This window comes from Nothobranchius furzeri, chromosome 5 (assembly GCF_043380555.1).
Source record: "Nothobranchius furzeri strain GRZ-AD chromosome 5, NfurGRZ-RIMD1, whole genome shotgun sequence".
NCBI lineage: Eukaryota > Metazoa > Chordata > Actinopteri > Cyprinodontiformes > Nothobranchiidae > Nothobranchius > Nothobranchius furzeri.
In genome coordinates, this window is record NC_091745.1 from 46,933,612 (window position 1) to 46,957,101 (window position 23,490).

The 23,490-nt window shown below is 41.5% G+C and overlaps 1 protein-coding gene across 1 annotated transcript in view; it reads right to left on the minus strand.

Annotated features, from left to right (window-relative positions):
* Positions 1-23,188, minus strand: part of LOC107378775 (exostosin-1b) — a 61,243-nt gene extending 38,055 nt beyond the window's left edge. The window contains exon 1 of the mRNA XM_015949170.3: positions 21,255-23,188. Coding sequence (XP_015804656.3) covers positions 21,255-22,207 — 953 coding nt within the window. The 5' untranslated portion in view covers positions 22,208-23,188. The remainder of the gene's footprint in view (positions 1-21,254) is intronic.
* Positions 23,189-23,490: the final 302 nt, after the last annotated feature.

Here is a 23,490-nt window from a genome sequence, read left to right on the forward strand (position 1 = left end):
ATGTGTGTTTAGCGCGCCGCACGCGCACATTTAGCCGTTTTTAGTGGCTCAGGAGCCCGCAGGTACGGTGTGTGTGTCACTCACTCTGGTTAATCCAACAGGGAGCCGGCTCCGAGAGCCGTTTCTTTAGCGACTGACACATCACTACATCATTCCCTTTCCTAATGTCCTGAAGAACGGTCCGGAGCGCAGGCGGAGTGTTTAGCTAACCTGCAGGAAATGTCGACGACAGCTATCCAGAAAGTAGCTAAGGGTTACCAGAGATGTTTCTGAGGTGTTCGCTAGGCACTTTTAAGATTTAAAAAGTCAAGAAGGGGGTCTGAGGAGCTGCTAGAAATAGCATCAAAGTCGCTAAGTTGGCAACGGAGCGCTTCATTTGTAACTCAGGGCAGCTCAAGTGGGAGGAGCAAATAATCGGCTTGTTTTATTTTTATAATCGTTCAAAACATTTCATTCGGAATATATTTCTATGTCGATGTTCAGAATACGACACCTGATAGTCTGAAAAAAATAATACCTAACTTGGAAAAAATAATACCTCTGAGACCAAATTTAACACTTTTAATGGCCTTAAATTTGACTATTTTTATTTATCACTTTTTAATACTTTTTAAAACCCCGCGGACACCCTGATATAGGCCTCCTCCTCCGCCCACTCCATGCTTGCAGTCACTGCCATTCTGTTGCCCCAATGTCAGCAGGGTGCGCATCTTAGTGACGTCATGTGTTATCGCGATATTGCGGTATTGCGATATAGCCAAAAACTATCATTACCCAATTTTATATCGTTTCTACCTTATATCGTTTATATTGCCCACCCCTACAGGGAAACATGTTTCCTTACTGTGTGAATGTGAAAAACTTTCAATCTCTTGAATTCACTTTGAACCTCTTGCTGAGATTTTTCATCCATTGGTGGATTCACCTGTTTTAAGGATGTGAAGGTGAGATCATCACAAAGCAGTAAATTTACCTGCGTGCTACTTTTACACGTTTATAGCAACAGCATAGTTTGATATGTGCTGTTTCAATTACAAGCAGCATCATGTGATAGTCTTAAGCAGTTGAGAAAAAGTGACTCACATATTATGCTAAATACCCAAAATTTGGAAAAGCTCGAACAGTTTCAGACTAAAGGCTCACATACTCTTCTAAATATCTTTTGTTTTTGTGTTGGAAAATGGAGGTAAAGCCTAGCAGGTTTAGGTGACAAGTCTGGACTCTGGAGCAGGAATGTCTGTTTCTAAGGGCAGGCAGGTCGGATGGATACAAGATGAGATAAAGGGATGCAAATGGTAGATAATAGGAAATAATGGAGGCTGAATGGTGAAAGGCCAGACAGAGAACAGGAAAACAGATAAATAGATGTGAGTTGGGAAAGAAAAGAGTGAGGAAAGATGCAGAGATGTGATGTAGAAGACTAATGATTAAAACACATGGAAACAAAAGAAAACAAAATGTTTTTATCAGCTACAAAGAAAAGGAAGGTTAAAAAATAAAACAAAAACATATTCAGCTACTTGTGTCACAAAAGCAGTCATGTCTAATTCTGCCTACCTTAAGTACAGAATATGGAATGTTATCAACAATGTCTGCTATCAGTGCACCATCAGAAGGACCTGCAGGATGCCCCTGATCTGATCCAATATCCATCATACAGGCAGAGAGATCTAGATAAATCCTGGCTGCTGAGGGTGGGATATGTCCAGACTGAGTCTGCTCTGAAGCCCTTTGTGTGGTTGGTATGACTTTGAACATTGTCTGAGGGGCAAAGCAACATCTCAGAAAAAGGATGTGTGAGTTTGGAGACCACGTAAAACATTTCCCATGCAATATGTGTCAGCCTTACAAATGACGCTGGGCAATATATTTGAGCAAGTGACGTTTAGATTAGGGATGCACCGATGGATCGGCATTTGATCCTAATCGGCCGATAGCGCCCCTATCGGTTTTGATCGGAGTTTTCAAAATAGATCAAAGCAGACCGATCAGGTAGGGTTGTCACGGTAACTGGTGTAGCGGTAAACCCCGGTAAAAAAAAAGTTGACAATAATAATAACCGTCTTGTTTTTTAAAAATATATATTATCTTGGTGGGTTTACCGTGGCTGCGGTGTAGGCGCGGTGACCCTTACCAGCCACCGTATCATCTGCTGAAGTTGCCGGCGGCACATGCGCGCTTTGCTGTTTACAACCAAAACTTTCTTGAAGCTAAAGCTGAAATAATGGCCAAAGGAGGAGACGGCAGTGCTCAGGAGGACATTTTTTATCCCTCAAAGAAGACAAAGTCGGAAGAATGGGCATCTTTTGGATATTTAAAGAATGCTGAGGGACAGCTGATAGAAGACGGCTACCGTATCCTGTTTGCAGTATGTGCAGAAAAAGTGTCTGTGAAAGGCAGCAACGCTTCAAATCTCTTAACACATCTGCGTTACCATCACCCACAACACTACAGTCAACGCAAGGCAAGTTAACGTTAGCATTTTAGCTAAAGTGCATGATCCGAGGATTTGGGTTGAGGGAGAATGCAACGAGTCGCTATATAAAGCAGCCGCAGCGCCGCCACCTGCATATAAACCGTGTCGCGGACACCCCCATATTGAAATGATGCTATGCATTACGGGGCTCCCAGGGGCAGATAAGAGTTGGTCTCTCTCTGAGAATCATTATGAATTTAACAATGATTACTGCCTGATGACATTTTCCCAAATCTGCAAAGCTCACTGGAAGGACACAAACCGAGGACAATATTTTCCTGATATAGGGTTTATTACTCAAGTAAGGGTAAAAAAGTATCTGATTAGAAGGCTACTTGAGTACTGAGTATCAACTGATCTAATATTTTTAAAATGATGACATCAAACAGACATAAAATAAGAAGTTATGGGCAAATATTGGTATTTTAAAGACTAAAGGGGAAATATGTAAACAAATAAACAATATAATTACAAAATAACACATTTTAGGCAAAATTTAGACACAAACTGAGGACAATATTTCCTGACATACAGGGTTTATTTAATTGTGTGAAAATGTAGCACGTTTAAAAAAAATACCGTGATAATACAGAAAACCATGGTAATTTTGGTCACAATAACCGTGAGGTTAAATTTTCACACCGTGACAACCCTAATAAAGACCATTTTAGATTAGGTTACATTTCCTTTATTCCCAGATTATGTAGTTTGTAGCACTCATTATAATGTTGTAGAACATTTCTGGCCAATCCACGTGATCAGTATCGGTGATCAGCATTCTTTGATATCGGTATCGGTGATTGGCAGCAAAAAACCTGATCAGTGCATCCCTAGTTTAGATGTGTTGTAGGCCTGACACGCAGCGACTCACCAATCACAACAGTTCTTAGTCAGTTTGCAGATTCTGTGGTGACATGTCGATGTCTGGTTTGTAGTCATGCTAATTACTAACATTTACAAGTTGATAAATCTTAAAGTACGTGATAGGTGTGGTTGAAACACCCATCGTTAGTTTTCATTTAAATTGCAGTACAACATATGTACGATCCAGGACATAAGGCTAAGCCGATTAGAAAATAGCTCTTTTGCCCCGTTGACTTGCAATAATTTTTTTCGTTCTCCTAGGGACTCGTCAGGGTTCACGCCAGAAAATGAGTTAAGCCTGGGGATTCTGCCGTGGGGGGTGGGGGGTGCTGCTGCTGCTGTTTCTCACCAGTATTTGCTGATGGAGGGCTCTAGTTTCGTTGTGCCGCTTGTATCACAGCGGACACGGTAGGGTCAGGGAGGGGGGGTGGGGCATGACGCTTAGCCTGGTGGGTGGCTAAGCAAAGCCTGGCGGGCCGCCAGGCTTATGAAGAGCTGGGGGAAACCCTGGACTCATGAGCCGGCCAACAATTTAATTGGATTACTTTTATTTGACCCTCGTGGAAGTAAAAAATACATTTTTGTTCTAGATGTGTCTACTGTGGCAGTAATATGAGGCTTCAAATGGTAAGTTGAAGATTATTAAGAATTTCTGAGTGGTTTGACAAAAGTATTTAAAAGGTGCATGAAGTAGGAATGCCATTTTGGTACAGCTAGGGATGCACCGATGGATCGGCATTTGATCGTAATCGGCCGATAGCGCCCCTAACGGTTTTGATCGGAATTTTCAAAATAGATGAAAGCAGACCGATCAGCCGAAGGGTTGTCACGGTAACCAGTGTAGCGGTAAACCCCGGTAAAAAAAAAAGTTCACAATAATAACCGTCTTGTTTTTTAAATAACTATATTATCTTGGTGGGTTTACCGTGGCCGCGGTGTAGGCGCGGTGACCCTTACCGGCCACCGTATCATCTGCTGAAGTTGCCGGCGGCACATGCACGCTTTGCTGTTTACAACCAAAACTTTCTTGAAGCTAAAGCTGAAATAATGGCCAAAGGAGGAGACGGCAGCGCTCAGGAGGACATTTATGATCCCTCAAAGAAGACAAAGTCGGAAGTACGGGCATATTTTAGATATTTGAAGAATGCCGAGGGACAGCTGATAGAAGACGGCTATCCTGTTTGCAGCACGTGCAGAAAAAGTGTCTGTGAAAGGCAGCAACGCTTCAAATCTCATGACACATCTGCGTGACCATCACCCACAACTCTACAGTCAACGCAAGGCAAGCTAACGTTAGCGTTTTAGCTAAAATGCGTGATCCGAGGATTTGGGTTGAGGGAGAATGAAACGAGTGGCTATATAAAGCAGCCGCAGCACCGCTACCTGCATATAAACCGTGTCGCGGACACCCCCATATTGAAATGACGCTATGCATTATGGGGCTCCAGGGGCAGATAAGAGTTGGTCTCTCTCAGAGAATAATTATGGATTTAACAATGATTACTGCCTGATGACATTTTCCCACATCTACAAAGCTCACTGGAAGGACACAAACCGAGGACAATATTTTCCTAATATAGGGTTTATTACTCAAGTAAGGGTAAAAACGTATCTGATTAGAAGGCTACTTGAGTACTGAGTATCATCTGATCTAATATTTTTAAATGATGACATCAAGCAGACATGAAATAAGAAGTTATGGGCAAATATTGGTATTTTAAAGACTAAAGGGAAAAAAGTAAACAAATAAACAACATAATTACAAAATAACACATTTTAGGCAAAATTTAGACACAAACTGAGGACAATATTTCCTGACATACAGGGTTTATTTAACTGTGTGAAAATGTAGCACGTTTAAAAAAAATACTGCGATAATACAGAAAACCATGGTAATTTTGGTCACAATAATCGTGAGGTTAAATTTTCACACCGTGACAACCCTAATACAGACCATTTTAGATTAGGTTACATTTCCTTTATTCCCAGATTATGTAGTTTGTACCACTCATTATAATGTTGTAGAAAATTTCTGGCCAATCCACGTGATCGGTATCTGTGATCAGCATTCTTTGATATCGGTATCAGTGATCGGCAGCAAAAAACCAGATCGGTGCATCCCTAGGTACTGCAGCACATGTTTCAAAACAAACAACTCCGCTCTCAGTGACCCCCACCCCTCCCATTCAAGAGTTTCACATTATACATATGGAATATATAAAAGTCTAACTAGGAGTGAGAACTATTCTATTACATCTGCAGTTAATCAGCAGATAATTCTATTTAAAGAAACTCTTATTTTGAAATTTAAAGCACTGTAAAGGTTTAAAAAGCTAATAAATTGGAGTTATTCTTTGCAAAAAGGGAAAAAATGAGTGACTAATATTTCACAATTTTTTTTAATTAAAATTAGATATCCATTTAAATACCCTAAACTTATAATAATAGAGGTTTCTGCAACCTGATGTTGCAGATCGACTGGGAAGTCAATGAGAGGTAATCAATTCAATGCAATTCTAATTCAAAATACTTTATTATATTAATCCCAGATGGAAATTCAATAAAGAAGACTCATTCTGCTGCTGAGGGTGTAAATTAGTGTCTTGCCAAGTTGAACCGCCAAAAATGAAGTGTAAACACAGTCTTCTAACTCTCAAGAGAGGGAAAGGATTATTACTGCACAATTACAAGACCGCAGAGAGGGACGCCCCATCGCCTCTGTGGCAGAAGGAGAGAGATTACAGGGTGGTGGCTGCACAAATGATGATAGATAAAGAGGAAACCATTGTGGTTTTTCCAGAAGAAACACAAAACTGCATGAAGTAGCAAAAATCTGTGGCACTCTGCAAACGTATTCACATTTCTCTTCAAAAATAAAAGCTTGGAGGATGTAATCTTCTGGGTGTCTACTGATACGTTTCACTAGTCATGTTCACAAAACAGCTCAACAACCAATCCCAGGGTGTTGACACTGTTCCAAAGTCAAATTCAAGCCTTTTCCAGCACCTTGTCAATGTCAATTCACCTCATTTTAATGCATTAAATCAGTTGGTGTGTTTTAAAGAACCAAAATCATGTTTAGGGGTGTAATCAGCTCAAAAATTAAACTTGAATGAATGAAACAAAGTTCAGGAATGTTTGCATTGTATTCTGTCACATATGAAAGGCTTACAGGCTTTGTTTTTACTCTCAACATGTTTTCTTCTGCTTTGGACACTTTACTCTCCTGGTTATTCATCATGAGTTTTACGTAGGGATGCACCGATCAGGTTTTTTGCTGCCGATCACCGATACCGATATCAAAGAATGCTGATCACCGATACCGATCACAGATACCGATCACGTGGATTGGCCAGAAATTTTCTACAACATTATAATGAGTGCTACAAACTACATAATCTGGGAATAAAGGAAATGTAACCTAATCTAAAATGGTCTGTTTAGGGTTGTCACTGTGTGAAAATTTAACCTCACGATTATTGTGACCAAAATTATCACGGTTTTCGGTATTATCGTGGTATATTTTTTAAACGTGTTACATTTTCAGACATCTAAATAAACCCTGTATATCAAGGAAAATATTGTCCTCAGTTTGTGTCTAAATTTTGCCTAAAATGTGTTATTTTGTAATTATGTTGTTTATTTGTTTACATTTTTCCCCTTTAGTCTTTAAAATACCAATATTTGCCCATAACTTCGTATTTTATGTCTGTTTGATGTCATCATTTAAAAATATTAGATCAGATGATACTCAGTACTCAAGTAGCCTTCTAATCAGATACTTTTTTTACCCTTACTTGAGTAATAAACCCTATATCAGGAAAATATTGTCCTCGGTTTGTGTCCTTCCAGTGAGCTTTGCAGATGTGGGAAAATGTCATCAGGCAGTAATCATTGTTAAATTCATAATTATTCTCGGAGAGAGACCAACTCTTATCTGCCCCTGGGAACCCCATAATGCATAGCGTCATTTCAACATGGCGGTGTCCGCGACACGGTTTATATGCAGGTAGCGGCGCTGCGGCTGCTTTATATAGCGACTCGTTGCATTCTCCCTCAACCCAAATCCTCGGATCACGCATTTTAGCTAAAACGCTAACGTTAACTTGCCTTGTGTTGACTGTAGAGTTGTGGGTGATGGTCACGTAGATGTGTCATGAGATTTGAAGCGTTGCTGCCTTTCACAGACACTTTTCCTGCACGTGCTGCAAACAGGATAGCCGTCTTCTATCAGCTGTCCCTCGGCATTCTTCAAATATCCAAAAGATGCCCGTACTTCCCACTTTGTCTTCTTTGAGGGATAATAAATGTCCTGAGCGCTGCCGTCTCCTCCTTTGACCATTATTTCAGCTTTAGCTTCAAGAAAGTTTTGTTGTAAACAAAGCGTGTATGTGCTGCCGGCAACTTCAGCAGATGATACGGTGGCTGGTAAGGGTCACCGCGCCTACACCGCAGCCACGGTAATCCACCGAGATAATATAGTTTTTTTTAAAACAAGACGGTTATTATTGTCAACTTTTTTTTTTTTACCGTTTTTTTTTTTTACCGGGGTTTAGAGCTACACTGGTTACCGTGACAACCCTACCTGATCGGTTTGCTTTGATCTATTTTGAAAATTCCGATCAAAACCGATAGGGGCGCTATCGGCCGATTACGATCAAATGCCGATCCATCGGTGCATCCCTAGTTTTACGTTTACATCTGCTTCTCATTTCCATCATGTTTCTTCCTGCATTGTCTATTAAACCTGAACATGATTTGTTCCTTGGATCATGATGTGATGCTTCAAGTAACAAAGTAAAACATGCAATAAAAAGTGATCAAACAGACCTAATAGAAAACTAATATGAACCCATTTAGCTTCATTGTCAATGGTCACCTTAACTTTTAGATCATTTGATTTGCTTTATCAATGGAACTGTTTTAATTTTCTAAAAAAAGTAAAATAAATGTAAGCAGATCAGTTATTTTCAGTGTTTGCAACTGTCAAGCCCAATCCTTCAGAGCAGATATCAGACCAGTGATGCACATAAACCAGACTGAAAGGATAAATAATTTGCTGAATACATAACAAATAATGCAAGAATGATCCAAAACTGTGGACGTGTTATGTTGCTCAGCAGATATTTCACTACTTTATTATATTCCCACAAAGAACTAAAATGATCAGAGTTAAATTAGGTGAAACTACATCATTCTGTATTTAGTCTAGCACATAAAGAATTGTGCTACTCTTCCAGTCGTAGTATTTATTCAGCAATAAAGTTTCTGCCATTGTAAAAAGACACAATCCTGCACCAGAGGCAGGTGAAAGCTTTTAAATCCTTCCAGACACTCGGGCCCAGAGCAAAACTTCATCGGTTTATGAATTCCACGGCCACCGCTGCTTACTGCTGCAGGCAGCTAATTAGTTCAAACAGGGGAAAGATCAAAGAAAGACGCTTTCTGTCTCACGCTCAGACTGTGACCCAACAAGGAGAAAGAATGAATAAATCTGTAGTAATGAGACCTTCAATTATGGTCAGATTGCATGAGTGTGAATCAGAGCTAATATCCTATTAGGAGGCTAACAAGAGGAGAAGATTTCCATTTAAAGTGCTGTTAAAGGAGTGAGAGCCTGAGAAGGAAAAAAACCACCAAAAGATTAAATCTGATTGCAAAATTGTGATCAACAACCTTTGGAGTTCCAGTGGTAATGTACAATTTAATGGTTTAGAAAATAATCCAATTTTGTTACTGTTTTTTTTTTTTACCTCAGATCAAGACTTTAAAGAAGAGAGGACATAGCATCACTATCAAACAGTACCTTTCATATACCTTTGCCCGTTTCCTCTCAAAACCAACCGAAGGCTTAAAAGCCTGCAGGAATTGACTGGCGCCAGGTTAGAACACTCCACAGTTCCACATGCAGCACTCGCATCATGTTTTTATTGTAAAAGCTCTCCTCATGCCAAGCTAGCTATTTCAAAGAATCGATGATGAGTCAGTTCTGTGCATCTTATAAGCCCCACTTGGAGCCAAAGACGTGCTAATAAATATTCAATCTGATGTCAGTTTTTAGCTAGCACGCAAAGCTTTTCACTTTGTCCACAGCTTTCCTGACACGTCAACCACAGGCTGCGTTTGTGTTTTAACAAACTTACCCATAGAAAAGCGTCTCCATCACCACTAAGGTGAAATTACACCCCAATACTACTATTTCGGCCAACACTCCAATCCTCCTTGTCTCAAGCCGTTTTGGCAGTACAACCATGTCTGTGCCATCCTATTAGCTTATTAGATCACTCTTAGTCAGGGTTTCTCCTGGCTCAAATTGAGGCAGAGGTGGTACCATCCTGACCATGCGCCAGCACATGCATACTCTGTGCATTCAACTGCCTCACTTTTTTTAAAGGCAAAATATTATAAAAGGCTCAGTAATATGCGTTAGATTACTGTTTGGTTCCCTTTTCCACATCTGATATTTATAGTTAAAAATATTTTTTAATTTTTGACCTACATTTCAGTAAAATTTTAGGTTTGTATTAACTCATCTTAGACAAAATAACACAAAAATATCTCCAGTAAAATATAATGCATTTTATTAACATGCATTTGTGTTGGAAATGGTAATAACATTTAATTTCTGCTGCTAACAATGTATTGGTGGCATGTCTATTATGTACAGGTTAGGGTTAGGGGGTGTTCCGTTTTGCCTTGGCCTCTAAAATGCCTTGAAACGGCCCTGGGTGTGTGACTGAGTTTTGAAGGTGATCTGAATTGTATCAGATGTATAAATATGACATGTGTATAACTTATTGTTTTATACAGGTAAAAACGCGTGGTGGAGACAAATCTACCTACATTTTACTGTCAAGCTTTGTTTTCTTGTTTTCATGTGACTATTTTCCTGTCCTGTCTGTCTCTCATCTTCCTGCATCTCCTCTAAATTCTCTAGAAAAACTGCTGCCTGGATTCTTACTTTTTCACCTCATCAGTTACTTTTAAGCAGATCAAAGGGATCTCCTGACCGCAAAGCGGGGTGTATATTTAGATGCTGCGTCAGTGAGGTGAAATCACCACAGCACACGAATAGCGGAGTGCGTCAAGAATGATTTAAACACAGTACAAGAGGACATAAACAGATATGAACGATCATGTTAATAATAAGGTTTTGCTGCGCCACCTTGAGAATGTATCTTGTGCTGGACGCAGCGTGTGCATCAGAGCTCTGCGTCCTCTCCGCTAAAAAGAATCCCTGTTGCGCTGACAGTTCATAAATATTGTAATATAGGCAGAAACTGGATCTTTCCCTGACAGATATCTAGCCCCCCATAACCCGATCACTGCTCCTGGATGAAAAACCTGACATTTTGATCCAGGTAGGAAACCCTTCCAGATGCCCCGGACAGAGAGTGAAAAGTGGACATGTCCGGGGGAACGAGGACGTATGGTCACTGGTCAGCCTACAATAGCACCAACCATAGATATGTACCAACTAGTGAGAAAAGCCATTTTTGATCTTTTCCTGCAGCGGTTTTAGCGCTTTTCGGTGCACCGCTGCTGATACAGCGCCCCCATAGTGGCACAACGCTGCAACTGCAGTTAAAATAACATCCATATAGCTGGGGGCAGAGTGAAATCAGGCTGGGGCGGTACAAAAATAGCTGGAGGCGGCCGCCACGCAAATTTGAACGCAGGAAAAACCCTGCTCTTAGTTCCTGGCAAGTGGGCATCCCCTTGTGTTTATTCATACTGCTCCAGCTTTCCAAGAAGAATACAATACCTACATGGCTGCCAGCGATAAGGTATGCATTATCTTGTCAGGACAAGAGCAGACAAATGGCACAGGACTCTGTAGTCTAAAAGCCAGTCAGGAAATAAAGCATCTGAATTTCAATTGAATATGACTTTAGTTTGTGTCTTCAGCATTAGGTTTACAAGCCTGCTGGGCTGTTGATCATCTGCTTTGTTTTTTTATTTTTCACATCCTCTCTTGTGGACTCATTTACTTCATTGCCCTTCACAGCCAACAAGACAGATTTCTAGCTTTGATTAATCCCAAGAGGATTCTACTTGTTTACTCTTCTAAAACAAGTTAACAAGGTTTGACAATGCAGAAAACGCGCTAAGCAAACGATGAACAGATCAAAGGTTTGGTGTACAACAGCACACACTCGACTACAAAGAGCAGAGATAAATAAAACCTTTTATACTCGTAAACCAGGTAATGTTTGCTATTTGAAGTTTGGTACTTTAAAAGAAGATGATTGCAGCAGCCATTTGTGTTATCAATTAAAAACCTCCAACAAGTAAGTCAAAATTTTAAAAAATCATTTGATGTTTAGAAAACTTTTGCAGTGACATTACTTCTATTCAGACGGAGCATCCTGCACCTGAAGAGAGAGAAAACACTGAGGAATATTGTGTTGAGTGGTTTTATGGCTTACCGGCCTACTTCTCTGCATGTTGCATCAGTATGCTCTACATCAAAAGGGCAGAAGCTAAATAACCTAGGGATGCACAGTTAGAAATATCTGGGCTGATATCCTATAAAAACGCTGCGGTTATGGACAATAGCCGACATATTTATTTCCCTGCAATTTTAACGCGATGTGAAAGCAACCACACAACATGCTTCAAACACCCCCACAGTCCTGCACTGCGTTACCATCATGGTCACACCACCACACAAATACCCCCCCCCCACCCCCCCCCCCCCCCATCTCATATTTAAAGAAACAAGATAGAAATCAACACTGGTTATTATCATCAACCTGCTGCTACAACCTGGGCAGGGGTGTGAAACATCATTGACTACAACTGGAAATAAAAATGACCTAACATGTATTACAATCAACAAATGAGAAGTTAGCTAATTCATTCTAGTAATTTCCAATCGTGTGAGAAAACTGGAAAGGGTCCCTGTAGGTGCAGAGAGGAAAACAGGATGGGAACAACTAAAATAAGACCAGAAAATCCCAACCACACCAGCCTATCTAATGTGTGGAAACTGTTGACTGAGAAAAATACGCATAAACATATATATAGTTCATGTTCAGAAACCTAAATCCTCCCTCAAGGATTATCATTTTCCCCAAGCTTGTAGAGAATGCATCAAGTTGGCTAGCAGCCCTCTGCCAGGGGCTTTGGCCCACACCGAGGATTAAAACTCTGCAAGTCTATAAATACACCTAGCATACTAACGTCAGCAGCCAGCCAGGCTACTGTGCTCACCTCTTACTGCGGGATAGATGGCATGTGCTTTCTTTTCTTCTGTCATCCTCCACATTTTACCTTCTCGCTCCATCTTCTAGTTTTTCAGACTCCATTCTCTTTGTGTTCTTATTTCTACCCCCATCTTTCACTCGGTTTGTTTCCCACTCTGCTGAGACGATGCCCCCCATTCTCCTGCTTTATCCCGCTCATACTCTTGCGCTTGGCAGCGCCTCTTAATTGGAAACAAGCTGTGAAAGGGCTTTCAGTCTGAGGGTAAAATTGCATCTGATCGGCCTCCTGCTGTATTACTTCTCCCTTCTTTTAGCTGCAGGCTTGTACACACAGCGGCCTAGTGCAGATGCAGCAACTGTAAAGTTGGGATGAGGGAAGCTAGTAGATGACTAACTCCTGAATGCAGCAACACAACACAACACAAACAACCTAGAGTTGTAAATTTGAACTTAATCTTCACAACAGCAAACCAAAATGTTATGTTTAATTAACATCAGCATTAGTGTTTATCTGAAATTTTAAGAAAAATGAATAAATGCTGGAGAATTCTCACTAAAACAAAGACTCATTTTGCAAAGAAGATATAAAAACCGCACAACCTGTAATGTCTGCGTGTGCTGAGCAAGTCAACATCTGTAAAATTAGGTCTGAATAACTGCATTAAAATGACATGATCTTTACACTGCAATTATTGTAAGGGCCTAAACCGAGTGTCACAACTTCCTGGTTTCCTGTGGGAGAGGATAAGTGGGATTTGTTACACAAAAGACCACAACCAGGCACAGAAACAATCACTTCCACCCACTTAGACCACAGACTGCACTGTCTGACCAAAAAGGCCATAAGGTACAGGTTTGTGTATAAGTTTATCCATTTAATCTTTGCTGTAAAGCCAAACAGAACCACGTCCATCCAGGATAAATACAGAACATGTATATCTGGTAAAATACTCAACACATTTTAAATTGCCATGTAATTAAATCAAACTAGCTGTGTTGAACGTGGAAAATATTTTTGTAAAGTTTGGCTGTTTACAGTTTGTATAGTTCTCTAACCTGCTCAATATCAACACAGGTTTGTGTAGAAAATAGTAAAAGTAGCACGCAACTTTGATTTTAAAGAGATCCTTCACTCATAGTTTAATACATTTGGAGTGGTCTCTAGTAGGAATGAAAGCTTGGTAAGTATTATTCTATGGGGAAAAAAGCTCTGGTGCGCCCGTTTCTGCAGAGAATTCAGCTGGAGGAGAAAGCAGCTTCAGACGGCAGGATTTGGGTCTTATTTCCTGATAGCTCCTCTTGTGTTAATGTGTGTCACAACTCACTTAAAAAGCAAGCTCACTGAGAAACAGTTTTTTTTACTTGTTCTTCTGAAATAGGGCTGCAACAACGAATCGATGAATTCGATGAAAATCGATTACTAAAAGCGTTGGCAACGAATTGCGTCATCGATTCGTTGTGTCGCACAACTCTTCCAAAAGCGCCCCCCCCCCTTCCCGCCCACCGTTGCGCGCAGACCAGAGCAAGTCAGATCAGCGCGAGGGAGAGCTGCAGATCAGCGCGAGGGAGAGCCGCAGATCAGCGCGAGGGAGAGCCTGCAGACTTGCGCTGCTGCGAACCGGTTCCGCATTGTTGCACAGCGATCCAGGCAGCTGCTTCCAGCGCACGGTCCATTCTCAAAGTGGCGCAACCAAAAAACTATAATTAGCACACGATCGTTCATGTCCGCACATGTTCTCTATTTTCTGTCTTATTTGTGCCTGAAGCGCTCTGCTGCGGAGCTCATCACCTGTGCTGTGGTGATTTCACCTCACGCAGCATCGAAAACGCGTTCTCCGCTTTGCGGTCAGGAGATCTCTTTGATCTGCTCAAAAGTAACTGATGAGGTGAAAAGGTAAGAATCCAGGCAACAGATTTTCTGGAGAATTATGAGGAGATGCAGGAAGATGAGAGACAGACAGGACAGGAAAATAGTTAAATAAAAACAAGAAAACAAAGTAAAATGTAGGTAGATTTATCTCCACTACACGTTTTTACCAGTAAAAAACAATAAGTTATACACATGTCATAGTTATACATCTGATACAATTCAGATCACCTTCAAAACTCAGTCACACACCCAGGGCCGTTTCAAGACATTTTGGGGGCCAAGGCAAAATGTCTTCCCCCCCCCCCCCCCCCCCCCCCCCCATAACTGGGCTCCCCAGAAGCCTCTGTGTAATTCATGCCCTCTCCAGGAGTGTTAGTTATACAGTGTTTGTAAAAGCCCCTCAGACATTACTGACATGTTCTAATATATCAGATGAAAAACTAAATAATCAGACATGCTGTCTCATCTGCTTCTTTTCTAAACTTGCAAAAAGTAACAAAACCATTTGAAAGCCACTATTTGTGGATTCTCTGAAAGTTTCCATGGAGTGTGTGACAACTTATTTTATCATTGATCCTATCGTCTAATCTCACAGCTGAAACAAGCATCCTTAATAATCTGTGCACAGGAAGCTTACCGATGCTGTAGTAAAACAAAAGGTATAATAATTTATTATTAATAAAACCTTGTTGCAGCACTAAAGCAGAAAAATGAGATTTTGCATTAAATATGCAAAATATTTACATATGAATTGTTTTAGAGCCCTTTTATTGGCAGAATCTGATATTAATTTAGTTCTTACAAAAAATGGGTCCCAACATGGTTTGTGTGGAGTTGCCATAGTGTGACATCATAGGCACAGATCCCCTGTCCTCTTGTTTGGAAATGGAAATATGATCACCCTATATTAAACAAACTGTCCACCCGGGCTTTTGCGCTGCACAGAGACGCTTTGCTGCCTATGACTTCGAATGTCAGTTGAGAGTCGGTCTCATGCAGACTGACCAATGAAGAGAGGGCCTCAAGTTAAGACCCTCTCCTCATTGGTCAGTCCACACGAGGTGGGTCAAAGGTTACTCTGGGCGGGTTACGTGTTGTCAGGCATTCAAGTATTGAGTATATTTACTGCATATTACAGTAAAATATTCTGTATGTGACCACATTATGGTGATCCTCGGGTCGTGATGATGGAGCCCTTGAATACTGTTGCCCAGGGTACAACAAAGTGTTAATCTGGCCCTGGTTCTGCCGTCACATTCCCGCAGAAACTGGTTGATCACACCGGGGCCAGACTACTAGCATGTGGTTTTACAACCACAATGTCCTCGGAAGCAAAAACGCTTTTAAAAGGGAGGGAGGAGTCCTAACTGTTGCTGCAGGCGTGTTGTGTGAGAGTGCAGTTATATACTGGTTAATATATTTTTGGGTTCAGTTGCTTTCATGTGGCCTAATGTGAGTCTATTTGGGATCATTGGAATGATCAGCAGCATTTCTTGATGTGACTTTATGGCAGTTGCCCAGGGCATCATCGCAAGGAGAATGGCATTCATTTACTTTTGTTTTATTTGGTATTTTTTCAGTCATTTTTGGAAATAGTGATCAATTTTGATTAATTCACAGCCTATGTTTAATTACATTTAAAATAAATGTCAACAGATGAGATCAAACAAAACAGATGAGAATTGCCCTTAAGCTGTTTAACTTGGACCAAGCATTTTAGGTCACAGATAGATGTAGCTTAGGGTCTCTGTCTATACACCTTATAAGACAATTTAGGTGATGGCATGTTGTTTTTCTGCTATTGAACTGTTTTCTAATAATGTTGTGTTAAATAAAGTGAAGGAAGGAGAGAAATAACGTTTCCCTAGCAGTTTTTAAAAATTTCCCCATGTAATCCGATTAATCGATTAATCGTGTCGAGACCCCATCCGATTAATCGATTATCCAAATAATCGTTTGTTGCAGCCCTATTCTGAAATATGAGTTGCGTTAGTTGCCAAATGATCAATGGGGAAAGACTCAGATTAGAAAAGTCAGTCAGATCTACGCCACAGGAGAAATTGGCATTCATAGCCTTGCCCACCTTGGGTTCTTACCACTGAAGGCTACACTGATGTTGCAGCCAGGAGAGGGAAGAGCGAGTTTCAGCTAGTAGAAACTAACCATTAGCACTGGCGACTCCACAACATGGCAAACACGTTCAGGTTTGTGTTATTTGTGGAGATAAAACACCAACGTTGTATTTTTACCAAAGAAAGAAGCGCAAACGAAAGCAGGTGTGTTGCAGTTAGCCAATCAGAATCTGCCTCTGCTAGAAAACGGACAAGGGTAAAGAAAACCTCACTGACTTCACTTCCTGAAAAGTGCCTAAAAAAACAGCAAAGACTTTCCTTTGAACCTGCTCTTCATCTGTGGAAGGATTTCTGCATTAGACTCAAATGTTGAACAGATGCAGTGTTGGCAGCATTTCGGTTGCCCAGCTAGAGTGAGAGGCATTGCACACAGCAGTATCACAAAGTCTTTAAGGTGCAATGCATGTTTCCGCCTCTTGGTGGTGCCCTCTTGAGAACAAACTCCCGATTCCTGATTTAATTGTCTTCTGTGACTTTGTATTTAAATCACTGCTTGTTGGACTTAACAGCAGGCCATCATCAAGCAGTAGAAAGGGTGTATTGTTCATGTCCCCCAGCATGATAAAGAACAGGAGCTTGTGAGTACTACTCTCTCAGTGGTGTCCAACCCTGGTCCTCCGGGGCCACTATCCTGCACTCTCATGACATCTAGATCTGCAGAAGCAGATTTTAATCACCCACCAATTAAAATCAGGTTTGTAGAATTAGAGAAACCTCTAGGTTAAACAGCAGAGACCCTTTATTCTCTCTGTTAAGGTTGCTTTAGCAACCCCCCCCCACCACCACCACCACCACACACACACACACACACACACACACACACACACATATCCGGGTCATGTAGGACACTGGTTGGGGCCAGGGCATTCCTGGCTAATGCTAATGGGTTTGTCTGTGAAATGATTAAGCAAACAAGAGCCAGAGTGGCTTCCCCTTACTGGCACCAGAGCTTTGTCACTACTAATCCACTCCAAAGATCCACAATCAAACACCCAGCACCCCACAGTCATCAGTAATAACACGGCACCGTCTGGGGGACACAAAATGAATCCCACTGTCCAAAGATAGATGAGAGAAAGAGAGACGCCGGTTTGCTCATCAGATCAGATTTGAGCACACTAAACAGGGTGGCTTGGCAATCTTTAGAAAGCTTAGAAAAGTGTAAAAGTGCATTAATGAGAGATAATGGTCAGTAAAAATAAAATACTGAGCTACACATTTGCTCATAAAGCTTGTGCGCATAAATACCTGGTTTGAATTTTTAAAAAAAACAGAGCATTAAGAAGATGTCAAAAGCTAAAGGAAATAAAGGGCCCAGGTGTTGGAAACAGATCCAGACACCGATTGAAAGACATTAATAAAATAGTTCTTGTGACTGACATTAAAGCAATTAATTCAGCTGGGCCTCACAGTGATCCACTAAAGGTCTATGATTGAGTTAATCAGATGAGCAAACAATGGGAAAACTATAATAACAGGTTTTTCCTTCTGGGAAATGAGAACCATATCTTTTTGACATTCCAGGCTTACATCGTCTATCCCATAACAAGGAAGCTCAGCAACACAGCTCACAAGAAAGATTGGGAAAAGTTGGGGGCATCAATAATGCAACAAAAGAAACGTACAGAAATGCTTTCATACTGTTGAAAGAAACTCATTCAAAATCCTACAGCTGAAACTAGTTTGATTACTATAAGGCCAACGTTTGACAAATGCACCAAATAAGACAACAGAGTAGGGTTGTCACTAGAGCTGAAACAACTAATCGATTTAATCGATTATAATCTATCTAGTTAACAACTTTTTTAGTCATCGATTAGTTGTTTAATAATCACATTTTACCGCATAAAGTCTATTTTTACCACAATCTGACATCGGTTACAATCTGTTAAATTTGCCGCCAGTGTGTGGCAGTAATGAGCCACTGATCTACCAGTGGAGCCGTAGAAGAAGAAACGAGCCAATAAGTGCCCTCGGTTTTCATGACGTATCACGTTACTGACGCTCAACTTGCTGTGAGAGATGGCGGAACGAGAAGAAATACGGAAGAAAAATAGAAGCGACAAAACTGAAGAGAAACCCCGGACAAAAACCTCACGAGTATGGGAGCACGTCACTCTAGATGTCATGAAAAGACGGGTGACCTGCAAAATATGCAAAAACCATCTAGCATGGCACGGAAGCACGACGTCCCTAAGTGAACATTTGAGACGAAAACATGTGGGGGCTGATGCAGCAGAGGAAGAGACAGCCCGGTAAGTAAGTTACAGAAAATAAGTCATCACTACACGCAGATCAAATTTGGGACTTAGTGTTTTAGCTGAGTTCGTTATAGTGGATGTTAAACATGTTTTTTTTGCTGCGTCAGTCTACGGTGTTCTACTTCTGATTGACTAAATGCAATCGTGAATCTCCGTGTTGTGAATCATGCGCTTGCCAAATTTAGCACGTCTGTTTATAAGAATGTTCTCGTTAAGAGAAAAACGGCACAAACCCATAACTATTGGGCCATTCCCATCTGTACCGGGTCGGCCCGGGCCGGGTAGCCCCAGTCGGCCCCAGCCTGGCCCGGTTGTTTCCACATATCCTTGTCTTAAGCCCATGTGGGCTGATTCTACCCACCAATCAGAGGCTTGCTCTAATGGAAGGTGTGAATTTGCTGTCAGCAGTGGGTGTGTTGGCCCTAGTCGGCCTGAAGCAGACCCCCTCGAGAAGAGGGCTGAGAATGAGCCTTGGTTGGCCCGGACAAATACCAGGCCACCCAGATATGTAAACAACCTACGCTAACCGGCCCGACCCGGTACAGATGGGAATGGCCCATAAGTTCCTCATTCAAAAGAGGACAACTCCGCGGAGAAAAATATACAGACGAGCTGTGTCCAGGTGAATATAATGCGGCATAGTTGTACGCTTTCAATTTTTAAATACAGGAGAAATTCAGAAAAAGTCATTTTTTTACTATTAAAAGGCTGTTTTACTGTCTAACACTATAAAATGCCTCACAACGCATTTTTATCAAAATAAATGATCATTGTATATTGTTAATTAATTCAAATAATATAATATTGATTTAGTGTTGTAGTGTGTGTGCTGCTTTATTTTATATGTGTACTTATGTCAGTCAATTTGTGTTTCTTATGCAGAAAAAAACAAGCAACGATGGACAACTACATGGGGAACAAGACACTCACCCCCCAGCAATGCATACCACTTACAAACTCTATTCTAGATTCTACATAATTTTTTATGGAATTTACCTCTTATATTTTGATGCCAAAAAATTCTTCTGGACGGATATTTTGCACTGTTTAGCTCATTTTACACTGCTGACTGTGTTCATGTGCAATAAAATCGATTGCAGTCAACTGCACAATTCTCCTATGTTTTTCTTTTTCTTAACTGAAATGCATTCATCACTTGTATTGGTTAAATAGCTAAACAATAACAAACTGATTAATCGATTAATCGAAAAAATAATCGACAGATTAATCGATTATGAAAATAATCGTTAGTTGCAGCCCTAGTTGTCACGATACTAAAATTTCAAACTCGATTCGATACTGGGGGAAAAACTTGATGCTCGATTTTGATACTATTTAAAAACACCAATTTATTGAACAGGTTTATTCAAAAAATAACATTCCTCAATTTATATTGCAAAAATTAAATGTTAAGAATTAAGTGTATAAAGTGCTTAAACCTTTCAAGTACCAGCATTTTTTAAACATGCATACAAAAACTGGCGAAAGTTAACACTTTAAATCATGAATTGTCTCACTATATATACACTATTTGCATAGTGATGTTTTGCTGCTTAAACTCTGAGGTGCATTTTTGTCATAAGCTGTAATGCCATATGTTTTGTTCTGTACTTTTGAACAACTCTGTTGGTCAATAAAGGGAGAAAACGAATTTCTCCACAGTAGGACAAAGGTACATCTAATCTTAATAAAAACAGATTGGCGCACGGCAGTGACGTCATTAAAAGCGCTGGTTAGATTAGCCGCGGCTAGGCTATTTACGCCCAGAAATCCCAGACCCGCTCCAAACGAACAGGGGAATCATGGTAATGATTCCTAACAAAACCTTTCGACATTGAGATGTTTTGGTGCAGATAATGTCTTATTTCAAGGCTGCACCATGGGTGCCCGTCCGCACCCGTTATATGGATATACACTGATGGCGATTCGCCGATGGATCTAAATAGCCCGGGGATTCCAAGTAGCACCAAAGTTGTCAGCGTGAGTAAACAAATGTAGTGCATGCTAGAAATTAAGTCCGGGTTGCAATAAACGGGAGTTTTCCTTTAAGCATATAAGCGTGAATATACAACTACGTGTCGGACTTGGTATGCTAATTAAGTTGGGCTGTGAAGCGCCTCCCAAATTCGCTGTTGCCATTGTTAACAAAACTTGGATCGGTGACAACTTGCGTGGGAAATTGCAATGTAGCCATGCTTCTTCTTCTGTTTGTCTGGGAGGCGGAGGCTGCTTTACGGCATCTGGCTGTCGTGTGTGTCGGTTTACTTGAAGAAGGCTGTGTATATGTGAGACTCCATAATATCGATACCACAGGGATGGAATATCTCATTTAGATACCACTTTTAGTATCGATTCATATCTAGGTATTGATTTTTTGACAACACTACAACAGAGGACCTAAAAGTCTAATTAAATCATGCAGAAAGGAAGGGCAGTACTCACTTGTCATATTCAGCATTGTCTTTGTCACAGCGTGCGTCCTTGTGCTTCTGCCAGTCTTTCCCATGCTTACAGGTGGTGAGGAGGACTACATCCTCCGAGTTATGCACATGGTATAAAGCATTCCTAGTGTCTGAACCTATTCCAGTCAGGTAGCGTTTCCCCTTAAAAACAAGCATGTATTTCCTATAAGGGGGAATTGTATTGTGTTTCAAATACCCTCTTTCCCCTCCTGTCCTTGGGTGGTCTTTAGAGAAAAGAGGGATGGAAATGTCAAAGTTAGGTCGAAAGTTCTCTGTACTAATACTGGCCTTGGCCAACATGGCCAGGCCTATATCAAAGCCAAGATCTTCTGTGTAATCCGGCCATGTGCCAGAATATAAATTGAAGATGATGTGGTTCTTGCCTTCGTTCCATAAAGGAAGTCCCTGGATTTTTGCTTTTAAGTTGTGCACATAGTAGGGAGAAAGCTGGTCTCGATCCAAAGTGTCCAAGCTCAGGACAAAGAGGCACGCCTGTCCCGGATCTGGTGTGTAGAACCTGGACCCTTCAATAGAAGCCAAGATGTTCTGATAGCTCTCTGAGAGTTTTTCTCCTTTCAGCTGGGGGTACAAGTACACTTTATACCCATTCCTCTCACACAAAGAAAAGTCAAAACAAGTCTCCATCCTGCAGCGTTTTCCAGTGTACAGGCCTGAGTTGGTGTCCCTCTTTTGCCTAGGGGACATGTGTCCATGCAGCTCATCGCTACTGTCCTTCCCCAGAGTACTGAAAGCCTGCATGAATCCGGACAGGCGACGCCACCGTGCCCCGAGGTGATAGCCGGTGAGGCTGCGGTCATCACGCCTGTGGGACCCCCGCCTGGACAGCGGGACTTGTATTCCCCCAAAACAGAACAGCAGAATGAGACAGGTGCCGGCGGAGAACAGAATTAAATATCGTTTTTTGGCCTGCATGTGTCCAACGATCTGAGAAAAGTGGTTTGTGCGGGAATCCGAGAAGCGCCGAAGTTTTGGTCTCACCACCTCCTGTGGGAACGTTCCGCCATCTTCCCCCGGGCTGCTGCAAGGGCTGTGCGCTCTCGTCTCCCTCCTGCCGCTTCAGATGCCTTTCACAAGTCCGGGAGCTGATCCAACGCATGTGGGCGATTTTTCAATGCGCGTTCACCTCGTCAGCTGTGCTTTTGATTAACTGACAACAGCTTCACCAAAAGAATCCGGGGTACCCGAGACGCTCTGGGCATCTCCACTCGTACTTTTTTCCGTATGACGCCACTTTCACTAACCCAACATTCAACATTGTAAAACAAAGTATCGGCTTTGTCCCGTTATAGCCAAATCTAAACTAATAATTTGACATTCACATCTACATCTGAGTGATGTTAAAGCAGCGGTGCCGAACTTGTTGCCTGAACAATTAACTATTGTTCTGACTAAACGCTCTCTAGTCTCCGGTAAAGGTTAGGAACCAAACTGGCTCAGGTCCTCTGAACACCCAGCAGACCCCAGCGCGAGCTTCTGCCGCGGTTTCCTACACCAAGCAGCACCGCTGCTAAACCCAAACAACACACAACCCCGCTAGCTTGCTAGCAAGCTAACCAACTAGCTAGTTTGTGACAACATTTCCAGTTAGCTTGTTAGCTGAGCGTTCGCATCAAACAGTCTTCTACAACGCCGGCTGGAAGTAAAGACGGAAAACAAACGTGTCTCCTCGCTCTAAAACAAGGGTTCTCCTCCAGTCCAGACTCGCGTCCTGTCTTTGAACCGGCATAGGAACATCTCGGTAAATATCTCCAGACGTGTAAAGTGCTCAAGTGGTGGTTCACACCATGGTTCACACGCAAACAAGAGTCCTGAGGAGGCGACGAGTCAGCGCAGCTCGCCGCGGCCGAGCCGTCTGTCTGTCTCACTAGAGCTGATAAGGTGACGTTCCTGCACGGCTCCCAGTGCGTTGCTGAAGGTTTTACGGAAAGCCGTTTTCACATATAATGAAATCACAGTCTTTAAACGGAGTTTTTACATAACGATTGACGTCACAGCGCAAGTGGTGCTGGGTCATGCTAGACAAACAAACTGCAATTGAAGTAAGCTCAAGTAACAATTTATTTAAGTTGTTTATTACTCTCAGGATATTGTTTGTGTCTGCACTCTGTACTTACCACCCACCTCTGGTCTAAAGTTTTTTTGTCTACGTTTACCTGCTGTTTGGTCGAAACGCTCAGCTGGTTTCCTTCATTTTT